Source organism: Charadrius vociferus, unplaced genomic scaffold (assembly GCF_000708025.1).
Source record: "Charadrius vociferus isolate BGI_N301 unplaced genomic scaffold, ASM70802v2 scaffold401, whole genome shotgun sequence".
Classification (NCBI taxonomy): domain Eukaryota; kingdom Metazoa; phylum Chordata; class Aves; order Charadriiformes; family Charadriidae; genus Charadrius; species Charadrius vociferus.
In genome coordinates, this window is record NW_009647746.1 from 1,093,613 (window position 1) to 1,106,081 (window position 12,469).

Sequence of the window (12,469 nt, forward strand, 5' to 3'; positions counted from 1 at the left end):
TCAGGCTTGGCATCGATCGACCTAGGTGTAATGCGTACAGAGATGTGGTCTGTGGTTCCTCTAACGGAGGAATGGTAGAAAGCTGGTTTGGGAAGTGTGATTGCTGCAGCGTAGGAGGATTACATAGTTTTGGTGTCTTACTATCACAAATGTCAGGAGGTAAATAATGGAGTGAAATTCTAGATGCTATTAAGCCGAGTTATAAAAATTATAGGGGATAGATATGAGGGGGAGATGGAAAGAAGAGGAGGAAAGCTGAATAAATCTAATATTGATAGTAAATCTCAATTTAAAACCCAGCTGTGATTTTATTTTTTGTTAAATAAAGGGGGTTAATTATACTGGGGGGGAGGGAGAGTAAGTTTTTTTTAAACTGGCGGTAGAAATAGCAGGAACGTGCAGCCTCAATCCACAGCAGGGGATAGTAGATGGGAGTAGGAAAACATCTGCATATGGAAAATATTCCCATTTAGGTTGCTAGGAGAGAGAAAAATTCTACAGTGATTCTTTTCATACTATTTTATTTTAATAAGAATTGTTGTGGTAAGGGATCTATTGTGCATTTATTTTTTTGATATCTCTGTGAAGTAATCTTGAGAATTTCTTGAAGTGATTCAAATCATTTGAGAGGGTGTTCCAAAAACTCTTGGGATTTGTCTTCTTTTGGGAATGCAGTGGTGGGGAACACTGGAACACTTACATCATCAACTGAAGGCTGAGGTGTTTGTGAGGGTTTGTTAGTTTTTTAAGAAACCCAGTGTTGTGAATATTAGATGATGATTATGACATTTTTGATGTTGAAGTAGAGATAGAGAAGAGTGTGGGTGGTTAAGAAAAAGCCAGTAGCTAGATTTGGATCATTTGGTTTGGAAATACTGGAAGTCATAGGTTAAGGATTTCTATTCCTAAGAATATAGCTGCAGTAGATTTTATGAAGAATGACTGAAGCTTTTTCTTTGGGAAGTGCTGGTGTTTAAGTCTGACGGAGGGAACTGTGATACATTTATTCCATTTCAGAAAATGAGAGCAGTTTGAAAACAAGTAGCAGACAGCCATCCCCTCCCCCAGCCCCTTAAGTTAAGACCTTATGAATGTCATAATTATCTACCAGGGCCAAATATTCCCTCTCCTAATTTCATCACAAGGGAGGAGTTTAACTGGCAATGTTATTATGCTAAAACAAAAGGATTTTTTTTCTTAACCTTTCAAAGCTGTCCAGTCAATTCAGCCAGAGTGAAAGCCCCAAATTTAATTAGCTTTGCTTTAATAAAAAACAAAACACATGCCCTGAAACAACAAAATAGCCTATTCTACTCTGTAGGTCTGCTTTTTAACATATGTAGCGATAAAACACTCAGAAGAGGAGGCTTCATTGGTTTTTACCAGTGTCTGGGGACACAGATTGAAGTAGATGAAATGGACATCTTCCCAGATTGCAAAATCCTATTTCTTTTATCACTCTACATAATACAAATTTCTCTAGGTTAGCAAATTTTTGTTAAGTTGCAATCAATAGGAAATGTTTTGCTTGTAGAATTTAATCTATTTTGTGCTCATCCAGGAGATTCATAGGAGTGAGTACTTGTTCCGTCATTGTGGTTTAAGTTTTCTCTTTTTACTGATTTAATAATGAATTTGGTTTTGCCTTTTTTTTTTTTTTTCCCCTGAAGAGTTTCTCTTTACAGCTGCTTATAAGGGACTATTTGTTAATAAGGAACAGCCCCCCCAAAAGATGCCAACATAAGTGTCTTATTCACAGTGCCATTGCTTTCTAGAATCCTGCTGCTTTCTGCTTTTTGCATAGGGAATTCATGAAAACTGGAATTTTTGAAATTGGTCAGTTTGTCTACTGGATTAAGTGGAACTAATATTTTATTCCAGTTTTATACCAAAATCTGAAACATATCCTGAGACTTCAGCTGACCGTTGTTTTTCTGCTACCAGTTGATTTATACAACTGCATTAAGATTAAAGTATATCTACTAACTTCTCCTTTCTTTTTGACCCTTAAAAAAATCAGACAAAAAAAAAAGTTTAACTTGCTGTTTTACCCTGTGTAGTGCCTCTTCAAGTGAAGATGAGACTCCAAATATCTGCCTGACAATAAAGTTTGGCTGATGAGGTGTTCTAAAAGATTGACTTAAGAATGGTTGGTTGAGAAATATGTAGGGTTTTATTTTATGCATTCCTATTCAAAATGGATTTAGAGATATTTTTATCATTTGCAGTGGCTCTAAATCATGAGATGTATGACAGATAAAAGTCAGAGATAAAGCTTTAACATCTTTCTTAAGAGGTTGAATAGCATCATTTTGACTGTCTTTTATGGCACAGTTCATGTATTATTTAGGTAACTAATTATTTTTGTCTATGGGAACGTTATTGAAGTGTTATGATCAATTCACAGATGATTTGGCTTTCACGGCCTTCTTTTTCCACAAGTATTTTGAGAACAAATACTATATTTGTTTGCCCTTTCATTGACCTTTTCTTTGCACCTTTCCCAGGTGATTCATGTTTACTTACTGATTTTCTTCCAATTTACTCCAGTAATCCCTCAGTTACTTTCAGCACATCCCATTTGATTCCAGCACAACTGAGTCAAGTTAATATGACATTTTGGGAAATAAGTGTGTTAACTGCAGTGAAATTTGTGGCTGTTAGTTGAAAATCCATTATTGAAACAGTAGGAGATAGACTTCTCCAGATAAAGAATCTGGGTAATAACTGGTATTCATATTTTAAACAGTTCACACCAATTAATTCATGCCAGTTGTTTTATTGTTTTGTTTTATTGTTTGGGGTTTTTTTTAGGTTGGTTGTTGGCACATGCATTTGTTTTTTTATCAAATAAGGGCAGTATACTTGATGAAACGTATCCTGAGGTTTTAGGTGTCACAGGTCACTTTAATTTTATTTTCCATGTCTTGTGAAATTCAGGAATGGGAGAGACATGAGAGAAAACTTAAGGATATCCTGATGTATTCAAACCTGAAGGCTTATTGGTGTCTGATAGGCTAGGTCCAGGCCTATTGGTATCTAATATATCTTATCACTTCTTGTTTTGACCTGATCAATTAACCATGACCTAATTCTGACCTTATAATTATGTCCTATCCCCTCCCTTTTTTCCCCCCTTAGTGTATTTAACTGCTTTCTAGTTTAGGTACTTGAATAAAATAGTTCCATTTTTGCTAACTAATTTAAAACTCAGAATAATTTTGAATATTAAACTACTTGCTGTTACCTCAAGCATCTGAGGGTGTTCAGCTTCAGTAACATAATTCTGCATTCTTTCACAAAATCTTTTTATTGCTTTTGTATTAAGTGAAGCTGAGTTGCTGTGGTTGTATGGATTTGGGTATTTTTTTTAAAGGATATCAGGAAAATGGAAAGAGTTAATTTAAAATAGAAAGACACTCTTCGGATGTCTGGTGTTATAGCATAAACATTTTGAATTGGGTATCTTCAAAAATGAAGGTACCGATCTTCTTATTTTTGTTATTTGGCTAAATTCTTGTATTAGTTGTTATCACTTGACTGATGACATCTTAATTGGAGAAGACATTTTCTGATTTGCTCTCCTGTAGATGAGCTCAGAATCTGCCTCTTAATTTATTGAATGAAAAGAATAAGCGTTATGAATAAAAAAAAAAAAAAAACATAACCAGGGAGAGTCATTTATCACCACAAATAGCTGTAGCCAGATAGCTTATGCTATTATAATCTCTTTGTACAGGAAAAGAAATCCATTTAAAAGTTACTTAGAAATTATGTGGAAAGGAAACAAAAAATGCATGTGCATACACAAGTCTACTTTTTAGAAAACCTTGTTTAACGAGACCCCTAAGCCTTTGAATGACCCATATTTGAGTAGCTCCATGGAAACACTGTTGGTTGCACTAATCCAGTGGCTGCCATACTGAGCAGGAGTCATTTGACTTCAGTGGGTTTTGGAGCTGTGGAGTATGTGAAAGCATCTCTTGAAATGGCAGGAGGTAAACAGCTTTAATTTTTGAAAAGGTGTGAAATGGGATAATACTGTCTGTTTATGTTGTTGTTATGATTTAGGAAATTCTGATTAACAGAAAATTTCTCTCTTTGCATCTGTGTATCAAAAGCTAGGTCATTAATGGCATGGCACTGGAGTAGTGGCTTGAACTACAAGTATAAAGTAAGATCTACTACAGAATGCGATATGTATAACATAGTTATTAAATACGAAGATGACTGAGCATTGTGGCCCAACTCTACTGATTCTAGTCAGAAGAGAATTTCCATTGACTAAAGTTTGTGATTGCATGAGATGCAAACAGGACCAATTCTTTAAAAACAATTATTTTACCATCTCAAGTAAGTTAATTTGGGAAGGAGGTAGATGGAGAAGTGTATCAACTAAAAATTCATTACATGGTTCCTACCTATTTAAGAATAATACTGCCATTTAAAAAAAAAAAAAAACCAACAAAACCCAACCAAACAAAAAACAAACAAAAAACCCAAACAACAAAAAAATCCCCAAAACAACAAGCCAAACACCTTCTGAAATGTTTGACTTGTTTTCCACTCCTTTTAGAGAAGAAAAAAACAGTTGTTTGATTTTTATCTGTTCTTTAATATAATACACAAGGAGCATTTCAAATAGGATGAAGAGATTAAGTCTTTTAAAAACCTGTTTGAACAAATAATTTTGGTAAGGCTGGAGATCTCATAACCAAGGCTGTCATTTGCCACCAGTTTCCATGATCCAAATATAATCTTACCTGAAATAGCCAGTTGGGGGATGGATAACATCCAGATAAACTTTGGAAGCAATATTAAGTACTGTGGGGGTTTAGTCAGCTTCTTTATTGGTCCTGCCTATTGTTACTGAAATAAATTTTCTCTTATTCAAGTAGTATATAAGTTTCTTCAAGAGCTAACTTTCCATAAAAAAGCATAAAACGTTGACATGTTAATTTATGTCTATTGAAGCTGTAGTGGCTCTTTTCCAGAAAAAATGAAGAAGATAGGGGAGTAGAAGTGGCTCTTTTTTTTCTTTGCCCAGTTATATTTTTTCCTCCTACCTAAATTTTTATTGTGACTTTAGAAGAGTACACTGGTATTTATTTAGTGTTCTAATTACATGAGTAGTATTGCTAAACAGCAGACAAAGGCTGATGAATAATTTCATAATTCAGCAAAATTCAAAGTAATACATATTATACCTGTAGCATATGAATAACTTAGGGTATGAATTAAAATTCCCTTTCAAAATGACCTTTCCAGTTAGCTAATATTAAACTGATTGTTTACATTGCAGTTGTAGCCTAAGTAACAATACCAGTTGTTTCACTGGTGATGAGCTGGAATTCATACTTGGAATTTATATATGAAATTCATACAAAAAGTTGCTTTCCTCATCACTTTGCCCAAGCGGTGCCATTTAGAGCATACTACGGATTCAGTTTGAAAACAAAATCACTGCCATCCATTTTCCTGCTACTAAAACACGTTCCACCATATCCAGTCAAGCTGCAAGTCATTTCAAACCCATTAACTTTGTAGGGCTTTGTACTGCAGCTGAATTTGACTTGTATAAAGTCAGGTCTATAATTAAAATAATAAAGTATTTAAAAAGAGAGAGACATAAAGCCGCGTATGGAGATCCTTGTGGGCTATGTTGCTGATGGATATAAACAGGTTGGGAGAGGTAGTGCTGTCTCTTACTATGAATAGAATTCTATATATAGTTTTTCTTTTGATCACACAAAATGAACTTTCTTATTTGTTATGACAGGAAAGATTTAATCAGAACTACAATGTTATGTCAATATCTTGTTACTCTGTTATCTTAATTAGTTAAAGCAAAATAAACTAAAGATCAAGGGTATGGGGTAGAGGGTAGAAAAGGGGGATGAGTTAAATGTACTGAACACCAGTTAACAGGAGTAAAATAATATAGCATTATTTTTAAAGTTCTTGAACATCTCATACACATAAACTACCATGCTTACTGGATCAGAACAAAGATTAATGTACTCCAATGACCTCGATCTGACAGAAACTCAAGGCAAGAGTCATAAAGAAACAGAGTAAGTACAGAACAAGAACAGTGTGATACTTTTGTCAGTGCACCCTACAACGCTCAGGGATATGTCAGGTTATATCTATGTGATCTTCCTTAATAGTCTTGGCAGATCTTTGTTGTATGAATTTGTTCTTAAACCTGTCAATACTTTGATCTACTTGGTACACTGTGTCAACAAATTAAACAAGGGAAAAATGCTGAAAAAAGCCTGATAAAAATAATGTTCAGTCCCTTAGTTGCTGTGTGGTAAGTAATGGAGTAATACTAATTCCTTGTTCAACTCTTCCATGTCATTCATAATTGTATGTACCATAGAGAAGATGCCCATCTCTTGTGTGATGGGCTCAGAACTACATATTATATTCATGGACTTTCCAGCAATTTAATTACATTTTTTTGTTGTGTTTGGTGTTTCTTTCCTACCCTTTATTTAGTATTTTTTAATTTTCCTAGCCTTTTGGTAACAGTTATCGTAATTTAACAACTGATAATATGTGAAGTACTTGAATGTTAAGCTGATCTGCATTAGGCCAATTGTAAAAAAAACCCTCCTTGTTCATAAGTATTTCTTTTGCATCGTAATCAGTATTGCAATTTCTGCCTTGCAAGGGGGTGCGGGCTAAAAACGTTTGAGCAGTTACACAGGTAAAATGAATTCTGAGGGAGATTTGATTGCTAGGAAGATGAATCCCAGGCATGAACACACAGACAGTGCAGAGGTACTTGAAAGGAAAGCATGAAATATGAGTAAAGGGATAGAAACTGGTTACAAAAAAACCCCACCTTCAGGATGAAAATTAATTTCTGGCCAAAAAAGCAGTGACTGTGGAGCATTATAAGAGTGAGAGGGAAGAAGTATGGTTATTCTTAAGATGATCCTTTATTAATTTATAAAAGAATTACATGTAATGGATCCCCAGAATGTCCCAGGAGATCCCTTCAATTGATGTGCTTCTAAGACATTCTTCCTATAAAGGTTCTCAAGACATAAGGGAAAAATAATTTTCATATTGCTGAATGATACTTTCTGCAAAATATAATGATTTGAGTGTTTCTTATCCATTAAGAGGTGTTACATAGTGGATATTACTTCTTAACACAGTAAGAATTGCCAGTGTTGCGTTGGTACCCGTTGCATATTCTGCTGGTGTCACTAGATGATATTTGTTAATTTACAAAAAACCCAACAAAACAAAAAAACCCACCAAAAAACTGCAATCCCTCAAACAAAAAAACCCTCTGTTTCTGGGAAAACTTAAAAACATCAGATGCTTGGGTGTCAAAACCCTTTTATTTTTTTTAATGTCTGAATTTTTTTTCTCACTTACAAAGAGATGTAAGCAAGTGGAAGAAACTACTCTTAAAAAAAAAATGCAGCCTTAAATGATTTATTTGTGTATATAACAATAATAAATATTTATAGATATAAAACTGCACAGCATTGAAACACTGTGCTTTTTGCTAATCATCTGAATGTTTTTTTCTATCAGACATCTGTATTTCACAATAGAAGGTTTGCTTTTGTTTCTTTCTGTTTTCTTTTTGTTCCTGAATTCAAATTTTGTAAATTTTGTCTGGGATTTGAAATTCAAGATGAATTATACCCAACTGGGCATTGCCGTCAGTAATAAATAATGCAATAATTCATGTACTCCAGCGCTTTTTGTGCTGGGGAATAATACCCTAGCTTTAGACTTATGAAAAAACAAATGCTGACTTTTTCTGGTGAAGACTGTCTATGGTATAATACGAATGCTACATTTATCTCTAGCCTATATAGTTTAAGAATATCATGTTATGCGAGATGAGTTTCGCTGACAGAACTGCGCACACCCTGCAGCCATGGAACTCCCACTGAAGTTGATGGGAGACTTGTGTGCCAAGAGTACTGTTTCGGGGGTTGCACTGATTGCAGCTTTCAGGATCTGATTGAAGCTTTCAGGAGTTGTATAACTCCCGTGTGAGTATGTGGGGAATTTTGATTTAGTAAAGAATAGAAAAATCAGGCTCTGACTTTATGTATTTTTAAGTAGCAGGCTTGTTTATAAAGTAGTGCGGAAAAAGTGTGGGGCTAATCCAAGAGCACAGAAGAACTAAAGGGATGTTCTGTTGTACCAGGTTCTATTCAAGATAGTATGCAAGACAAAAAGGATTTTTTTTTCTTTGTTTTTTTAATAATAAAACCAAAGACGTATTGTAAGCTACTGATTTCATTTTCTTCCTCTGGGAACATATGAGAAAGTTGAGCTTTGTACAGTTAGTCATTGTGGTCACTTAGTTGTTGCAGTCCAGGTCATAGCTGTGTTTACCATTCAGTATAAAAATTCATCATTTGGTTTTGTTTGTGGTTTTGAGAGTTTTGATTTACTTTTCTGTTTTGGTCTGTGGCTTTGTGATACTAGTCAAAATTGTTCCTTAGACCTTCAGCATTCAAGTCATGCCTGTGGGTCTGTAAGTGTACTGTATGAGTGATCAGATGTTAAATGGATTTGTGCCAGTTTATGGCAGTTTCGCACATTGGGTTCAACAGCTTTTAGCATTTAGTTGACGTAAACCTCCCCAGCACCTTTACATTAATTTCTGTGAATGTCTTTGGATTATATAGCCTGCGTACATACAGAATTTACATTGCTGGGTTTGAGAACTCTCTCTTAGGTGATGTTCTCCTAAACTCATGGTAGATTTATTCTGATTTTACCATTCTTGGAAGTAAATTTACAGATGTTTGTTTAATGTCATGGTGGTGGGTTTTAGTTCTCAGTACATGGTACAGTTCTGAGTGCATGATTTGCTTACATGCTGCTAATTTTAAAATGAATTTTGATCTTAGATTCACTTTTTCTGTATCCTTTGCAAACACTAGTATAATTCAAAAGATTCCAAAGCGTGTTCTAAAACCTCAGGACTCACCTGTTTGATCCTGCACAACTGTTTACATGCCACACTGAGACTTTTTGATTTTTGGGGTGGTGTTTTCTTTTTTGTTCTTTTTTTTCTCCTTGGGACATGAATGAACACTTTACCTGCTATATGTAAGAGCAGATCTGTCTGGGGAAACTTGTTTCCTGGAGAAGGAAAAAGAGTTGATGAAAAGAAATACACTTTCCTATGAATTGTATATTTTGTATTTTTATCTACACAGGATCTCATTTAAAAAAAAACAACCACCAAACAACCACAACCAAACAAAACCAAGAAACATTCCTTTTCAAGAGAAAAGTCCTTTTGCTGTTTGATGGAGTTCTGTTCTTTGTTCTTCTCTGCCCATTTTAAACCAGGAAAGACACCTGTAGCCATTGAGTGGAGTGAAAAATTGTAAGAGACTTCGTAAATACTAAAGACTATATAAATACTATAAAAGCTATTCTAAAGAAATCTTAATTGATTTTTTTTTTTTAGTTGTGATTAGTGAATGTTACCATTGCTTTAAATGTGTTTGTGACTATTTTCCAGACTATGAAGCCCACTGAATACAGTCCCAAAAGGTTTCTAGGTAGTCTCTGTTTACACCCAAGCCAATGACAGTTAGGCCTGCAGAAAATCTTTTTCTGTTCCTAACCACACTGAATCTATTACAAGTGACCTGCAAGTGTTAAAGAAGTAACATCTTTATCTGTCAACGTTTGATCAGGGAAAAAAAAAGGGGGGGGGGGAGGGGGAAACTCAAGCAGCGGGAAGGCAGGGATGCCTAATATTTATTGAAGGTGTATGTTTTCCTCAAAGAAGAGACATATCTCTCCTTGGTCACTGTTTGTTGTGGGGTTTTTTTTGTTTGTATTGTTTTTTGGGGGGGGAGGGGGGTAAAAAATAAAATTCGTTTTTCGTAGTCCAGGTGTATTTTAAAGTATCATACCAAGTTTCACATAATGGCTCTAAAAGATTTTACTCTTAAGACTGGAAGACAAGCCTTACTTAGAGGTATCTTATGCATGACAGGCCTTCTGTGTTCAGTGCTGGGTTGTGGTTTTTGTCATAAGAAAATTGAAGACTGAACAAAGGTCAATTGGACTGTTGCCTCGAGATAGAGTGAACACTGTTAACAGCCATGTTTGTAGAAGTCATGACATGATGTGTGGTGTCATTTTCTGTTAACATCTGACTCTATTCTTTTTACCTGCTGTTGACTCTTGGGAAACCTTGATCACTTCTCTTGCAAATAGGCTATTATGAGGTTTTTAAAATGTCGGGAAGAGGTAATATAAGCATTCTCACAAGTGTTCATTAGATTCATAAAAACCTAGAATAGCTCTGCTGTTCATATTTCCATTCACACTGTAGCGACATTTGCAAATATATGTGTGTTCCAAGCTTATTTTGCTTGAATTATCAAATAAGTTTAAAAAGTAATATCTTAAAATTGTGTTACCTGAGGTTTTTCTAAAATTTAGTCCTAAAAATAGCTGTACATGTGTATGACAAAGAATTACTAAAACAGCAAAAATGAGAATATAATCATTTATAAGCAGTTGTTGGGGGGGGGAGCGGGGGGTGCATGGTAAAACCAAAGCTGCTTTTCATAGTAAACACTTTTATAAAAAAAAACCCACAAACATTTGTATTATCAGTCTGAGCTTAATTGTTCGAGAAATATCTTTGTGTAAGGCTTGATTCCTGATTACGTAAAGAATTGTTTTATTCTAGTTTTTACATTAGAAAAATACTCTTGGGGTCCAGCTGTCTTACAAGAAGTAAAATGAGAGTGGAAACAGTTAACCTTCTCAGATTCATTGAGTTAACACTGAGCTTTGCCCTACATCCGTTTGGCAGAATTTCTCTTCTCTAGCAATGTTTCCATTCACTTGCATTGTGCAGTGTAGCTGCATCATCTAAGCTGAATTTTTGAGGTATGGTGTTAGGGAGGTAAATATTTCAGTGGTATAACTTTTGACTCCCACCTCTTAGATTTGGTAATGCAAATGGTCAGTTTACAACCTGGCAATAAAAACGGCTGATTCAATTGAAAAGTGACGTACGTGATTTGTTGGTAATTACAAGTAACAAGTAAAACACATTTTTTGTTATCAGAGCACAGTACCCCTCTCTTGAAAATTACATGGTCTGTTAATTCACTGTCATAATGTATAGATATTCACATGTAAAATCTATTATCATAACTGACACAAATGGCATCTTTGCTAGCCTGAAGAGAGAAGCTAAAGAAAGCTAAATGAGGGTGGAGACTTTCTGTTTTTTTACTTTAGAAATAGTTTCTGCAGATCAGAGAAGTGAAGACCACTTTTTCTTCTATAAGGTTCTACTAAATAATGTTTGCCATAATTATCTGTTCAGTATTACCAATGAAGTCTAAAATTACTTCTGTATACTCATCTTTGGAACATGTATACCACTCCGTATCAATAACATACTGAGGAATTCTCAATATGAAGTGTACAAATCCTCACAACACCTCCAGCCTCACCATTGGAAGAGCAGGGAATTAAGTTAGCAGGTATGTCCACTTGTTCTCTTCTATGCGGATGCAGACTCTCCTTGCTCATGCTCCTAGTTAACTGAAGACAAGCTAGCTCCAAATCAAAAACTGAAACTACCAGTGCTTGAACAAACTGTTGTTACGGCTTATTAACATTAGCATAGTGTTGTGGTAATTACAGAGGCACAAATTGCCATTAGGTTGCATCTGGCCGACTCAGGGCGTGCATCTGCCTGCCAAAGACTGTGTTGATGTGCCCACAGTAAGATAAAGGCAGGACGGTGCAAAGATCCTCAAATTAATGAGAATCTAAACCAGTAAATCTAAATGGCACAGCATTGTCCTTATGGCACAGAGTACCCACTCCTGTCAGGGACTGGAGAACTGAAGGAGGACTTCTGACTCCAAATGAATACTTTCGTTTGCTGTAGTCTGTGACCGTGTTGACATATGTGTGTTGTTTCCAGCCTTAAGATGAGTTAAGGTGTCTCTGCATCATACTTATTAGCATTTCTGCTGCTGATGTCATAGGCACAGCTAGCTTGGTACACAGCTGTGCATATATGACCTAAATAGAGGAGAGGTAACACAGAGCAATAAATTCAATTCCATGTTCCAAGTCTTTAGAGTGATACCCTAAAAGTTGAATGATCTTTTTGGACACTCAATGTTTTTCCATAAATTCTAGGAAGCCATCCTGACCTCTATTCTAACTTTATTAGGGGCACTTATGGCACATAGTTCTGAGTGCTCATGCAGTTTGTATTCCTGAAGTAAGAGTCAAACAGTATCCTTTTGGAAGACAGTCCAGTACCAGATTTGGACTGGTGTAACTGAAAGGACATGAGCTACTAGTGAGAAAGAAAATCCCAGCTTTATTAAATCAGTAATACCTGAAAAGTGTTTTAAATTTAAAAGTCATTACTTTATCTTCAATCAAACTGTGTATTTTTGTTTGTCATACAAAT

At 35.3% G+C, this 12,469-nt stretch overlaps 1 protein-coding gene across 1 annotated transcript in view; it reads left to right on the plus strand.

Moving 5' to 3' along the window:
- The first annotated feature begins 5,640 nt into the window (after positions 1 to 5,640).
- Positions 5,641 to 12,469, plus strand: part of NCAM2 (neural cell adhesion molecule 2) — a 305,551-nt gene continuing 298,722 nt past the window's right edge. Inside the window, exon 1 of the mRNA XM_009882029.1 lies at positions 5,641 to 5,692. Within this exon, the coding sequence (XP_009880331.1) occupies positions 5,641 to 5,692 (52 nt within the window). The remainder of the gene's footprint in view (positions 5,693 to 12,469) is intronic.